Source organism: Numida meleagris, chromosome 27 (assembly GCF_002078875.1).
Source record: "Numida meleagris isolate 19003 breed g44 Domestic line chromosome 27, NumMel1.0, whole genome shotgun sequence".
Classification (NCBI taxonomy): Eukaryota; Metazoa; Chordata; class Aves; order Galliformes; family Numididae; genus Numida; species Numida meleagris.
Genome location: NC_034435.1, coordinates 4504611 through 4519626, shown reverse-complemented (window position 1 = coordinate 4519626; position 15016 = coordinate 4504611). Strand labels below are relative to the sequence as shown.

General features: G+C 51.0%; 1 protein-coding gene across 5 annotated transcripts; it reads left to right on the top strand.

Moving 5' to 3' along the window:
- TPM4 (tropomyosin 4) lies at positions 6089-14861 on the top strand. 5 transcript variants are annotated; one of them, XM_021378926.1, is made up of 9 exons: positions 6089-7002; positions 9345-9470; positions 11886-12019; positions 12327-12444; positions 12758-12828; positions 13079-13154; positions 13477-13539; positions 13617-13686; positions 14142-14372. In XM_021378926.1, the coding sequence occupies exons 1-9, from the start codon at positions 6889-6891 to the stop codon at positions 14222-14224; spliced, it is 855 nt and encodes a 284-aa protein (XP_021234601.1). In that variant the 5' UTR covers positions 6089-6888; the 3' UTR covers positions 14225-14372. The 5 variants fall into 5 exon arrangements, with proteins under 5 accessions (XP_021234601.1, XP_021234600.1, XP_021234603.1 ...); XM_021378925.1 differs by lacking the exon at positions 14142-14372 and adding an exon at positions 14617-14861 and having other exon boundaries at positions 6095-7002; XM_021378928.1 differs by lacking the exons at positions 6089-7002; positions 9345-9470 and adding an exon at positions 9934-10251.

The window sequence follows — 15016 nt, the reverse complement described above, 5'->3', positions numbered from 1 at the left end:
TTATTTCGGCAGAGCCCGTCTGGTGTCAGCGAGTCCATCAGCTCCATCCTTCTCACGTACGTGACAGCCTGACAGCTGCCAGATACCTCCCTCAGACACCTTTCAGACGGCTCCTGTTTATTTTTAGGACAGCTCTTTCCAGTCAGGGCTCAGATATTTATAATTACGTAGAAAGTGGGGATGGTTGCAGAAAGGAAAACACAACGGCTATTAGTCATATTATTTTATTTCTTTTCCTGTGGTGTGATTGCAAACTTTCTCACGTACCCCTACCCCTCATGTTGGGACCATTCATTTCAAGAAAAGACGTGATGTTTTTGCCTGCGAAAGCCAGGAGAAGGCGAGGCACAGCCGTGAAGTCAGCTTATGAAATATTGAAGCAGTGAAACTCTCACTGGAACACGTGAATGGCTAATGCCAGTTCCAATTAATTTTGAATTTTTCATTAAACCATTATTAAAAGCAAGAGGACAGAAGAAATAAGGGAAATTGACTTGGGCAGTATATTAAGTACCTTAGTTTTGCTGGAGGATGTTTTATTATCTGTCCAAAGCAATTATTTCACAAGCTCCTGACGGTCTGTGGGCTAAACAGAAGTGCAGAATGAAGTTCTAGATGGTCTTTTCTTGAAGTTATTTTAATCCCCATCCTCTGCCCTGCCCTAATTGGGTGATATCTCTGGCATGTCATATCTGGAGGACAAGTCAGAGTTCTGAGAATCTGCAATAATGTGTCGCCCTGGCATTATTTACAAATCAAATAAAAACCTATTGACTTAAGCATTTCCGCATATTGAGGGCAAACAGAAAATGTGCAAACACTTGAGAAGCAGACATTAGGAAAGCTTCAAAAGCCATTTAAAACCTAGGTGGGCTATGATTTTTTTTTTTTAAGAACTAAAGCAACAGCATGTAATAAAACGTTGTCTCCTCCTCTGCTCTCTCCTCCTCCGTACTCCATTGACTACAGCAAAAGTGAAACATCTGCTTAAATTAGGTGCTTCATTAACATATCTTGTGTTGGTTGAGATAATCCTAGGCCTTATAATGTCTTCTTATACTACCAGAATAGAGACACATACTTCTTAGCCTTCTTTTGGCAATGGCTGTGTTTTGCTACCTGCTGTGCTGCTGTCCTTGCAGAGGAGGACAGAAAAGTAGGCTGTTTCTCAATGAGGATAGAAAAGTTTCTCCATTTCTTGGTAGCAATCGTATGGAAATTGCAACATCTGGGAAAAATACAGCCCTGGTTCCCCTGCCTGTAAGTCTTTGGGGAAAGCAGTCTGTCAGCCCTGCCCTTACAGGTAAGGGAGATACTTTGCTGACTCCTGATGCCGTCTGATCCCAGGACTCACAGTCACTAAAGCCGAAACCTTTACTCTTTTTCCTCTGTTTGCTTGGAGTGAGTTTGTGGTTAGAAACAGACAGCAAGGGATGAGACATGAGGGATGACTGCCCTGGCCAGGTTCACCATGTTGTGCCTGCAGCTGTGTGTCACTAGGTACCAAAGAAGAGTTTTGTGTTAAATTTCCCTACGTGCATGATCCTGTGGGAGAGCACAGTCTCTGTGCTATGACTGCTCTCCTGCTCCATTACTCAGCAGTGCAGAGGGAGGCACAGTGGTGTGAGCTCTGAGGCCCACGCCAGCTGCTGGGGAGCACAGGGCTGGGAAGGATTCACTCGCTGGCAGTATATGGCTGCACAGGGTGCATCTCAAGGTTTGACAGTGATAACCTACAGCTAGAAATCTCCAGTCCGAAATGCAGCCTCCCACTGAATTCATCCAGTGCTCCTGATATCTTAGGCAATGGGGCAGCTTAAGGTGCTGGTATTTATATTCCTGAAATACCCAGAGGCCCCAGCTGGAGCTGTACCACCATGTGCCAAGTGCTTTGCAGATAAGAAGGATGAGTAAGGCCTTTTCTGTCACCCAGCGCTTGGTTATAAAATGACTGGGCTCACTTTAGATGTCAAGATACATCTACAGCAAATGAACAAAGAGCTAATAAATGATTAATAAACGCTTTGAAAAATGGCTAATTAAATGCAACAGCATTTTAGAGTGCGGTGGAAAAGCACAAAACATGTAAGCTCAAGCGATAACACTTCTTCTGATGTAACTTATCTACAGCGTACTGCTCACATCTGCAAGAGTGCTTAGAAATACTATTAACATCTTGTGCACCAGGAATAAAGAGAGCCTTTCTGTGAAGGAACGGCAATACTCTCCTGGGAATAAGGGCAAATTCCTCATTGTTTTGGCCATTTAAAATCCAGAAAAACTAGAAGGCGCTTATAGTAACACACACTGGGAGACGTGAGTGATGAGGGCAAGTTGACAGTCTTTGCCTTGACCCTGCCCTGCTATCTGCCCGTCACATTATAGGTCCTGTGCTCCCCAGCCAGATGTCCTCTCTGTTCCATTGGATTCCCATCTACTATCTCCCATTCTTGGCTGGCAAGGGGAAAATGTATTTTCATTCTGCCCTGCTCCAGACAACAGTCAGGAGCTCTCTGTCTGCTTCAGCAGCCTAACAGATTGTTTTTTAAATGTCACAAAAAGGGGGGTTGATCCTGGTTGCATCCTCGTTGGTACAAACAAGGATTTCTACCACTAACACTGCTGAAGTTACCTAAGCCAGACAGATCCTGTTGCGGCGTCTGTATTCGACTCCAAAAGGCCCTGCAGCTTCCCTGCCCTGCATCTACGTTGCGTTGGTGGGGGCTGTTGGACTCTGGGATGGGAGTTAAAATATGCTTCAGAAAAAGCTGTGTATCTTCAGCTTTGAAGGAGCAAACATGCCTGGATTTTGAACTGCGAGTTTTCTGAGTGTAAGTCGGATGTGAGCGGGTGACATTTTCTGGTGGAAAGGGAAATGTGAAGGAAAAGAATAAAAAACGGTAACGCACATGTTAAATGAACCAGTCAACTGCGAACAATGGAAAAGCTGAAAAATGGATATGGGGGAAAGCATTTTGCAGTGTAGTTATTTCTTGCTGCAGTTCTTTAACGTCCCAGATGGGAGATTCATGACCCTAGGAAGCAGTCTGTATGCTCCAGGGCTTGGCCTGCGGCAGCCCATGACTCACTCGCCTGCCAGGTTTGGCAGTAAGCTGAGAAACAAGCAAGATAGCAAAATGTCTTCTGGAAACAGCAAAACAAGAGATGAATTAACTGCTGGAAGAGTGAAAAAACAAACCTCTGTGAACAAAGGGGGGCCCTCAATGCACAGAGCAAGCACTCGTGCCACTGGGGACTCCAGAGGAGCCGGCCTCCCAGGCAGCTAGCTCCATTCGTTTGTAGGCAAAACAAATCCAGGATGCCTTAGTCTTAAATGGTGAGGTAGGCGGAAACTGAAGATTTGAGGTTCTACCCACCAGCAGCAAGATGGTTTTCCAGTGGCTCAAGGAAGGAAGATTTGTGGATCTACATTGCCATCTAATGGCAACGAAGAGCTTAACAGAGGGTGGGATTTCTTTGCTCTGCTGTACCACATACTGCACGTGGACAGGCTTCCCAAGTGGGTGCACATTTTGGGTGCTGAGTGAATCCTGCCATTCTATTCAAAACACTCCACTCAGCATCTCAGGTCTTCAGGACCCTGTTGAAAAACACAGATAACCAGGATTAGATAAGAAAAGAGGTATGCTCTTGGATCTAGGCTCAGGAAGGGTAGATTTGTCCTTTTGGTCACACCTAGCCCAGCACCTTGTCTGCATCAGTGCTGAGTAATGGACATGTAATGAGAAAGAATCAGAAAGACGGTATTACAGATTGATACTACCCTGCTGTATCCTTCATGCTGAGAGACAGCCCTGCAGGGAAATCCTACAAAGAAAATTCAGTGAGATGTGAGATTTTATGGATTTTGTCATTTCTAACTGAACATTTAAAAGGAGATGACAGGAAGAGACAAGTTTGATGTTCATTCTGGTGCCAGCTTTGTTACAGTGCGCTGCTAATGATGCACCATATTATATAGTTTCTAGAACAGAAACTTTACAAGAGAGAGTTGACTATTACGAGATAATTACATTAAGAAACCAAAGGAAACTCAAGAAAGGATTGTCAGCAGCTGCTTCCTTCAACTTTGACGCATTTCTAGTCTTGACACATGTGCATATGGAGAGGAGTTGGAACTTATTCGATGTGCAAGAGAGGAAGGTGATACTCAGCGACCAGGAATTTCTAATGGAGCAGGAGCCTGGGGAGAGAGTGAGGATATAAAGTGTCTGCTCTTTCCACATAGGCAAATGGATCACGGTGTTCATCCCAACTGAATTCTGGGGAAAAATAAAAATTGGAGTACAGATTGAGAGTACTGAAAAAATTGACTTCACTCCACAGGACCAAAAGGACTGCCCCAGTCTGTTACAATGCCTGCTGCGACATGCTTCCCACGCTGCGTGCTGCCAAAGAAATGAGCACGTTGTCGAACCATCCAGCTTCGTTTCCTTCTGGTACCCTCTCATATTTACACATGATCTTGCCAAGTCTTGCTAGGCCCAAACAATCCTGCTGAAAGAAGAGGAATAAACAAGGGATCTCAACCTATTGAACACTCTCCCACCCGCTCAGTAAATAAATGGTTTGGAGGGCTTTTTCCTTTCTTGGTTGCTCACCACTTCACAAGTTAAAGGAAGCCATAGGCTGAGGGACTGGAGAGGATTTTTCAGGTATTTCTCTCCAGTTTGTGAAGCAAGGAGGGAAAGAAGGGAATGTACCTGGTTGAAGGATTGCACAGGATGACTTGTTCCTCGATGTTCCTTTCTAAAAGTGGCTCTGAGTCATCATACAGAGCTGATCAGAAAAACATTCTTCCTGTAGTAGAAACACAACAGCAAAAGAGCCTTGTTGAGTGTTCAGTTCTGAGTGCTCAGCCCCAATGCTGAGCCTGCAGTGGAAGAAGAGTAGGCGGGCTGGCTGGAAAGCCTGCTCCCTCAGCAGTCAGAAACTACACGGAGGCTGTGAGAGCCGTCATAGGAGCAGTCTGAAGCTTGCCGAAGGCTACGTGCAGCTGCAGACCCAGGGAAAGGCATGCATGGTCTTGCAGCTGCCTCATGGTATGTGTTCCCACAGGCGCTGGGTCAGGTGGGGTGAGCACCATCCTCCCCCCTGTTTTCTCCCCCACTCAATGTGTTTCCAAAGCTGTGCCCCAAAACCTGGTTCTTCAGAAAGGAACTACAAACAAGGCCTGCAGTACACCCACCCCATGTGGAGCCTGAAGGAGCACAGAGCTTGGCCGACCCCACTGAATGCAGAGCAGTAGCCTGTGAGCTGCAGCAGTGGAAAAAAGTTACTGAAGATGCACATTGCTCTAAAGAGAGCTAGCAGAGATTGCTGTGGCCATTGGCCAAAGAACAGGAACACGGCAATGGTGGCTGCCCGGACACTGCACATGTGCTCAGCGCTTCAGTGCAGGCCTGGGGCCGCACAGCCCGCTGCCCTCCTGGCTGAGCAAACAGAGGAGCCCAGCGGATGCATGCCATGACAGCACCTTTCTTACAGAGAGAGGCTGAGGGAGTCACGCTTGTCCAGCTCAGAGAAGGCTCTGGGAAGGAGGACCTCGTTGCAGCCTTCAGTATTGTAAGGGAGCTTGTAAGCTGGAAGTGGAGCGACTGTACACAGTCTGATAGCAATATGACAAGGGGAATTAGCTTTACACTAAAACAGGGGAGATTCGGGTTAGATGTTAGGAAGAAATTCTTCATGTGGAGGGCGGTGAGGCACTGCCCAGAGCTGCGGGTGCCCCGTGCCTGGAAGTGCCCACGGCCACGGATGGGCACCTGAGCTGGGGGCACACCCAGCCCACACAGGGGTTGGAAATAAATCTCCGAGGCCCCTTCTGACATAAGCCATTCTAAGATTCTGCAGCGGGCAGCGCTGCCGTGGGTTTCTGACACCACTCCTGCAGGCTCAGCACACCGGGAGGGGCAGCACCGCTGCGCGGGCGGGGATGGAGCGCACAGCGCTCTGGGAGCTGTAGTCTTCCCCGCTCCGCCATCTTGGCGCCGCCAGAACACCGCCCCGCGGCGCTCCCCGGCCGCCATCTTGGGTCGGGGGCGAAGCCGCCCTCCTGAGGCAGCTGCTGGGATCGGCGGGGCCGGGCGGGGAGCGAGGATTTGCATTTTGTAGCAGTGAAAGCGTTGCTTTTATTTAGAATTGAGAGTGCTGTGAATCCCTCACAAAAAGCAAGTTGAGCAGCCACGTCTCTGACCTGGTGGTGCTTGTGTGGTTCTGGCTTCACTCGTGGGTGTTGTGAGGTGTTGACTTCGTGTCTTTTCTGCATCAAGTTTAGGTTAATAAAGGCCTTTGGTCGTCGTTGTTAGCTCCCCTCCATCCCCCAGGTCTTTCCTGAAGGCCCTTCCCTGCTTTGTTTGTTTTGTAATGTGTGGATTTGTTTTGCAGGAATCCAAAGAGATCCTTATTTTTATCCTTATTGTTGTGCCCTAGGAAGCCAGGCCATGCCCCTTACGTCTACTGGGCTGTTTGATTGCTCTGCAAACACTGAGGGGTGGTAATAAGCTTTCTTTCAAGCATATGCTCATATGTCAACACTTTTGCTTTGTCAGAAGCTTAAAAATGGAAACAGTGTTCTCTTTAAGAAAACAGGACCCAAATAAGGAGATGATGGAGTGGCGAGGATTCCTCCAGTGAGTCTGTTCCAGCTCATTCCTTAGAAAGGCTGCGTGTGAAAGATAGAGCAGAGGCCCACAGATCTGGGTTTTGTCCAGGGGTCTCCGGGTTTAAAGCTCCCCACAGCCCCCTGAGCTCAGTTTCCCTGTGACCTGGCTGGGCGCAACTTCTTTCTCTGCCCCCAAAATCTAAAGCTTTACTCTTCAGAACTCTCTTGGTTGCGTGACAAACTCAACCTATCCCTTAGCAAAAATGGAAGCGATCAAGAAAAAGATGCAGATGTTGAAGCTGGACAAGGAGAATGCAATTGATAGAGCAGAGCAGGCTGAAACGGATAAGAAGGCAGCTGAGGACAAATGCAAACAGGCAAGTAGAAATACAATCACAGATTGTGCACGTGCTGTGGGAATAAGTGTAATGAAGTACTTTGCTGAACTCTGATTCAGAAAACAAAATTTGAACTTGAGTTTCCCGTTAATCTGTTTTGAATCTTTTGCCTTTTTACGATGTTAAACTCGTACAGCCAGTGCTAGGTATTAATTAATCTGTTCTTCTGTCTTTGCAAAAGTAGCACCAGCTACAGATTTTAGAGACTATTTTGTCACAGTTTTCTTAAATCATACATAATTGCTTTAATTTTCTTTTGCTTGTAATTCCATTGAAAAGACATTAAAAACGCAAAATCAAAGCTGTAGATTGAACACCTGTAGGAACAGTGTTAATGCTGCCTGAAGTCAGCTGTGTCTGACTTTAATTGAGCCTCTCCTTGAAGTGAATTAATGAAGTCCCGTTGACTTGTCTGTGGTACCGCAGTGCCCTTGGAGGTGCCTGCTGTGACTCGCCAGTAGGTGTGCTGTATTAGTGATTTGTCAGCAATGATCAGAAATATCTTAATTTGAAAGCCCTAATTTTAATTGAATTATGCTGATAGAATTTGCATATTCTGTTGCTTTTCAGTGTTCTTTATTCTGGGTATCTACCTCAAGTCTGAGCTAGAATACTTTCAGAATGATCTTTAAATGTTTTGTTGGCCACAGTCCAATTTGTTACAGAACTTATTTTAAGAAATGCTCGTGTCTTTTTATATTCTCTAAACGTGTTCCTTTCTGCTACCTCTTCCAGATTGCCATGTGCATTATTATTTGGCCAAGTGTTTCTTCTCTCCAATTTGAGATCTTTGGGCGACATAATTAAATTTTTAACTGGCCATCCGTGTAGCTAAAGCACCGCAAAAAAGGTTTCCAAAGGCTCAGCTGCTGCCGCCCTCCTCCTCCCCCCCAGCTCACAGAAAATGCCTTATCTCTTCTGTTCTGCTGCAGTGAGCGTCTACAATCTCCACGCGGGAACGCGGTCGCTGTTTCTTTGCTAGCTGGAGAGGTGCTGCTCTGACGTGGCTCTGCGGGGCCGCACCGCTTCCCTTTCTGCACTCAGTGGGCAGGTTGTGACCCGAAGCTGTTAGCGGTGATGGAACGCTCAGCCTTCCTTTGCGTGTACTTAGCAGAGGTGATTTCCTGCAGGCTGAGCGGCGTGTCTTTGGGAACTTACAAGTATGCGGGTAATCCGCAATAAAAAGCTAAAAAGAGAAAATAAGGCTTTGAACTTTCTTCTCTTTTCTGAGTCGTCCCCAGTTTTTCAGCTCTGTTCTTTTAGTGCAGGCACACACACTGCTCTGGGGATTGTAATGTCAGACACGAAGGAAGCATCGCTTCCTTCCTCCTGCTTGCTGTCCCTGCTGAAGCACCCAGGGGAGCGCGTCCAGTTCTCTCGCACTGTGGTTACTCTGAATAAAGGTACGGCAGTGTAACGGTGTTGAAGAACAGCTCGCTGCCAGGGATGCTGGTGAAGCTATCCTCGGAGCTCGAGTGAAGAACATACGCGTACTGAAACACAAACTGTTTTGAGTGAACTGTTTTGACAGTCTAAACTGAGGTGAAAGCAGAGTCAAACGGTTAAATCAGTTTTCTCTTCAGACTGAACTGCTTTGCATTGCCAATGGAAGGAGGCAGCAGATGGGCTGCAGGCGCGCCCTTATCAGCAGCAGCTCCTGATAATGCAAATTCCTTGGGGAGCACGAGACGGTTTGTCATTAAACGTTCTCCCTGCAGGTTATAAATAGCCCCCATCTCGTGCACAGCGTGGATTTATATGGTGTGGAGGAGGGAGCCGGACCCTCACACTATGGGGCAGGGGCCCCTCGTTGGCTCCGAGTTTGGCCTGGAACAGCAGGGCCGCGCTGCTCCGCAGCTCCTCATCCTGCGCCAGCACGAGGCGCCTGGGGCGGGCGCTGGGAGCGGGGTGCGCATCCTCGGCAGGGAGTGAGCACTGCTCTTCTTGTAACCGTGCCACGATTGAATGGGTTCCCAATAGGTCATGAGGTGATGCTGCCAGAATGAGCGCAAGAACATTGTAAAATCTGCTGTAGGACTGAGTGCTGCAGGATGCTGCGGAGCCCAAAGCAGAAATGAGGTGTCAGGGGGACAATGCCAAGTTCTTTTATTCAGCCATATCCTGTGCGCGGTGCCGGCGGATGCCGCTGTAGGACAACGTGTTTCTAATCATCCCTCCCCAAACCTGCTGCCAGGCGCTGTGACACTGCTGGCCCGGGCCCTTCTGTGACTCCACTATATGAAAACTGACAGCGAGGAGTTTTAGCCACGTTTAAGTGGTACCACGTCCTAATTCCTTTTTTTTTTTTTTTGTCTTGAAAGGTAGAGGATGAGCTGGTAGCTCTGCAGAAGAAGTTGAAGGGAACTGAAGATGAGCTGGATAAATACTCAGAGGCTCTGAAAGACGCCCAGGAAAAGCTGGAGCAGGCTGAAAAGAAGGCCACGGATGTACGTACCGCAGCCAATGCCGGGCTAGGGTTTGTGTGTGTGTAGCGCGGTGCCGGTGTGAATCACTGAGCGTTGTTTATTGCAGTACTTCGGTCAGGGGATGGGAAAAGCAGTGCTGCGTTCCAGGTACGTACGCCTGCTGCCCGCTCTGCACCCGGCGCTGCTGCAGCGGGACACGGCGCCGCACCGGGCGGGGGGAATTCCTCAGCAGCCGTAACGCGTTCCTGGGAAGCGAGGATCGCGGCACGGCTCCGCTTGGCGCACGGCTCCGCTTGGCGCACGGCTGCAGCCCGGCTCGCACCGCCCCGCCCCGCTCCCCCCGCCCCGGAGCCGCCGGGCCCGGTTCCGCTCCTCCCGCGCCGGCTCGGGCCCAGACGTGGCGCGGAGCGGCCGTCCCCGGGGCGGGGCTCGCCGCAGCCCCTTCGGCGTCCTCGCGCGGCCGGGGGTCCCGGGGCTCGCGGTGAGGACGGGGCCGGGCTTCCCGGCTGCCCCCGCCGCTCCCGGGGCACGGCCGTCCCGAAGCTCCCGCGCGGCGGTCCTCTGCTGACGTCACCGCCCCACCTCCCTCCGCGTGACGTCATCGGCCCATTGAAAGGCGCGGGGCCGCGCGCCGCCACGTGCAGCACCGCGCGCCCTGCCCGCCGCGCCCATGGCCGCGCCGAGCTCCCTGGAAGCGGTGAAGAGGAAGATCCAGTGCCTGCAGCAGCAGGCGGACGAGGCGGAGGATCGCGCCCAGGTCCTGCAGCGGGAGCTGGACCTGGAACGGGACCTGCGGGAGAAAGTGAGACCGCCGGCTGCCTGCTCGCCTCTCTCGGTCGCTCTCTCCGGGCTGCCCCGCTCCTTCCTTCCTGTCTCTGGCTCTGGCTCTCTCTCTGGCTGCGCCCGGTGCGCCCCGCGCCGCCCGCACCATCCCCGCGCTCCGCTCCGCTCTCTGCCGCGGGCACCGCGCCGGGCTCGGGCTGCGGGCGGGGCGGCCGCTCGTTGGGAAAAAGCGCTGCATGACAACGGGCGGGGAGGTCCCGCCCCGGCGCCGCACCGCTGGCTCCGGCGCAGCTGGGAAATGTCTGAACTGCTGGAAAATAACTTTTCCCTCCCGGTTTTCCCAGAGAAATGGGAGCTCTCCAGCAGCGCGCCGCTCTCCCGGGGCCGGACAGCTGGTTTCACTTAGGTCTGTGTGCGATCAGCCTGCCCGGCATCTTCCTGCTGTTTTATCGCATGTCAGCGAGTTAGTTTTACCGTATAAGGAGCGCGGGCTGCGGGAGAGGTGGGGCCGGGCTGCGGCCGGCTCCTGCGGGCCCGCTCCGCGGCTCTGGGATCGCGTTCAGTGAGAGTGGGACCCGAGGGCGGCCCGGCCGGAGGAAGGAGTGGCAGAGCGCTGCGGACCAGATGCCAGAGTCCTGCGCGAGCGATGCCTTGTGTGTAAACCCAGTAAGTTAAACGCAGAGCGCTGGAGAGAGAGCGAACCGAGGGCTGGGCAGCTCGGGACCCGAGTCTTGCGTCAGATCCCAGCCGGGTCGGCTGCTGAGCTCCTCCCAGCATCTTTCCGAGGGGAAACCGCTTCCTCGGGCTGAGGAGCAGCTGCACAGCGGGAGCCCGCGCAGCCTTCGCCCCTGGCGCTGCGTGCTGAGGACGCTGCTGCTCCCCGACAGGCTCGGGCTGAGGGAGAGCCGCACACTGATTAGTGGAGCAAACCTGGCCGTGATTAAAGTGTGGCTTTTCTCTTCGAATATCAAGCGATCGAAGGAGCCATATCTTACAAACACGGTGTATTTATGAGCGCTAATTTGTTTGCATTGTGCACAGGCAAGCATCTCCATTTGTTACATACTTATTTTGGAAGGAGCAGTTAACTACTGCTCGTCTTACGTAATAATACAGAATCGGACCTCATTAAGAACTGTTTGTTGCACAATTCCTTAAGTACCCCAGGAAGCAATGGAAAAGCAAAGCAAACTAGTTTTCAGAACACATTTTATGTTAATGAAACAGAATCTTTCTGCTGCAAAGGGCGCTGCCTCGCGCCGGCCGTGCCCGCTGTGCTCGCTGCTCGCAGCTCCACGTGTGCGGGGACGGCATCGTCGCAGCCTGTGATGGCACCAAGGACGTGACAGCCAAGCGTGGTTTTTGGAACAAGCCCTTACATTTCTTTTTTAACTTTGAATTCTACAGATGTGTCTGTCCTCTGTGATCGGTGCCCAGTGCTTTGTTGTATGACAGGAACGTACCACCAAAAACGAGAAGGGGGAAGCAGGAATTGTGTACCTTGACATTCCTGAGATGCCATTGCTTAAACAAACAAAGAGCAGAGGGAGAGGGAAAGGGTTTCAGAGCCGCTGTGCTGAGGGAGGGGAGCAGGGGCAGCTGTGGGGCAGCTGTGGGGCGGTGCGGGGCTCAGCGGCCGTGCTCTGTCCGCAGGCGGAGGGCGAGGTGGCCGCCCTCAACAGACGCATCCAGCTCGTGGAAGAGGAGCTGGATCGCGCCCAGGAGCGGTTGGCCACAGCCCTGCAGAAGCTGGAGGAGGCCGAAAAAGCAGCGGATGAGAGTGAGAGGTAGGGCTCCCTTCCTTTCCTTCCTTCTTTCGTTCTTTCATTTTGCGTAAAGAATAAAGCTGAACGTACACAGAATATTCCAGCATCTGCGTGTGCTAACACGCGTTACGGGGCCTGAACTGGAGGGGCCTTTTTTTTTCCTTTTCGGAAACTGCTTTAAATGAGGAATTCTGCTGGCTTTGAGCAACACCTAGTTGGTCATAACAGGGCATTTTCTGGTTACAAACACTGAATTCCACTTTAGGGCTTTTGATACAAAATTGCTAAAATGTTTCTACATTAAGCATACTCCCTTTGGCTTCTGCAGAGGAATGAAAGTTATTGAGAACAGAGCCATGAAAGATGAAGAGAAAATGGAGATTCAGGAAATGCAGCTGAAGGAGGCCAAGCATATTGCTGAAGAAGCCGACCGCAAATACGAAGAGGTAAAGGGACGGCTAACTAAGGAAGCTGATAGAACGTATGGGAGAACCAGGGACAACTTGGTTGTTCTTCAGCTTAATCGTGTTTTGTGTGCTTCCCACAGTGCGATGGCACAACTTCAGAATAGTCTCAAAAAGCAGTCATTTTAATTGCGACTTTCGCAGCATCTTTGGTATTTAATTCTGTGAAAACTGCCAGGTCTGACTCAGTTTGGGGAAATTTGCCGTGTTTGTGCACGCATGTTTTGCTGCGGTCTCATTGCTCGGGAGCGAGCTGCAGTCGCCGTGCTGTGACGCTGCTGCGCTCCCGTCTCAGGTTGCCCGCAAGCTGGTGATCTTGGAGGGCGAGCTGGAAAGAGCTGAAGAGCGCGCGGAGGTGTCCGAAGTGTGAGTAGCCCTGCACACCTGGCAGCTTGGAGTAAAGGTGAAAGCATCCCCTGAGAAAATCGGCTGGGGGGGAGCACGTGGGGCGCTTGGAAATGGTTCTGTGCCCTCTGCACCCAACTTCCTGCTTTCAAACTTCACTATTTTTTACCTTATATTTTTAGACTTCTTGAAAGTAAAATTAAGCCACAGCAGAGTAGGGACTTATTTATATATATATATATATATATAAAAATATTTTTTTTGCCTGTAGTAAATGTAGTGACCTTGAAGAGGAGCTGAAGAATGTCACTAACAATCTGAAGTCTTTGGAAGCTCAATCTGAAAAGGTTGGTTCCTCGAGTAACCCACGGGATGGGAATAAAGTCAATTAAAATGCTTAGAAATAATCCAGAAATACAAAGAAATGAAGAGGGGTTACCTGCCTTCCTGCTCAGATAGCCCAGTGGTGATGCTGCACATTCAGCTATTCTGTGCTGCACAAGAAAATAAAGCCTAAATTGGTGCATGAAGTGAGCTGGACTTCACCAGAATCAGTTCGAGGTGTCTCAGAGAAAAGCGTGCATTGTGTGTGCAGGAAATGGCTGGAAATAGACGGTGTTCCCATAAACATTGATTGCTGCCCTTCAGGAGTGTGTTTTGTTCCCACAGTACTCGGAAAAGGAAGACAAGTATGAAGAAGAAATCAAGATTCTCTCTGACAAGCTGAAAGAAGTAAGTTTTCCCTTCCCCACGCAGCATTTTGGCAGCGTTTTTTAGCAGTGCTCAATTATTCCATTTAATATTCTTAGGCTGAAACTCGTGCTGAATTTGCTGAGAGAACGGTTGCCAAACTGGAAAAGTCCATTGATGATCTGGAAGGTATGAAATTACACGTTCTTTTTAAAGTGAGTACTGGGAAAGGCCAGAAGCGTTGGCCGCGTGGCGCAGCTGGCAGCCCAGGGCCGGCACTGCCTCGTGGGTGTGGGGGCTGCTCTGGAAGAGGTTCTCTTTCAAAAACTTGTGAACAAGAACCTGATTTCGGGCAGCTCTCAAACAGAATCTCAAGAACGTTTTCAATTAGTAACAAAATCATAGCGCTATTTAGCCCAATGACTGAAAAATAACTGAGATTAAAAAAAAAAAAAAGCGTAGACGAAGCGAGGACCCGGCAGCTGCGTGTACTTTTACTTTCATACTGGTGCTCGATCACAGCGCTGTTTTCTTCTCTTCTTTTCCCCTCCACCTGCTCTGGCTGCTGCCTTCTGCCTGTCCTCGTGCCTCCTGCTGTCCGCCTTCCCTCTGCGCTGCTCCTCTCGCTGACCCGCGCCCCGTAGATGAGCTGTACGCTCAGAAGCTGAAGTACAAAGCTATCAGCGAGGAGCTGGACCATGCTCTCAATGACATGACCTCTCTGTAGTTGGCAGCTGCTGGGGGTGCTCGACGTGCTGCATCTCTTAAGCTCTTCCTGCCTGTAATACCTGCACTTCTGCGCAATCCTGAAAGGAATCCTTCAGTCCTCTCTGTAAGAACTGCGCTCAATAAAAACAAGATACCTCTGCCTTTCAGCTTCTGGCCTTTCTTTCCTTGAATCCACCGAACGCGCAGCGGTGACGGCCCCGTAGGTAGCAGCAGGGCAGGGGTCCCGAGCCGCATTGCAGCGCTGCGCCCAGAACCTCGCTGAGTGGGAGCAGCTGCAAAAAGAAAAGATGTTGTATTTCCCTTGAATCTCACGGTACGTCACCGTGTTTTTCCTTTAAAGCGGTACAGTAATGTCTGTTTTAAGTCCAGTTTTCTCTCCCTTCTCACCAGACAAACTCGCTCAAGCAAAGGAGGAGAACCTGGGGCTGCACCAGACGCTGGACCAGACGCTAAACGAACTGAACTGTATATGACCCCGAGCGGAACCCCGCGGCCGGGAAACGTCACCCGCGCTCAGCGCGCGCCCGCTCCCCTTTCTCTCTCTGTCCCCCGGCGGAACCGAGCTCGGGGCGGCTCCGCGCTCCTGAGGGCACCGCCCCCCCGCGGCCGCCGCGCGCATTAAACGGTTTCTCGCAGCCTCGACGCCCCCTCTCCTCGCGCCGCGCCGCCCCTCGGGTGACGTCACGAGCCTACACGCCACGTGACGCTGCCCGCGCGCCCCGGCCCCTCCTTCCGGCCTCGACTCGCGCCGCCGCACGCGGCTTCCGCCCGCGGCGGGAAGTGACGCCGC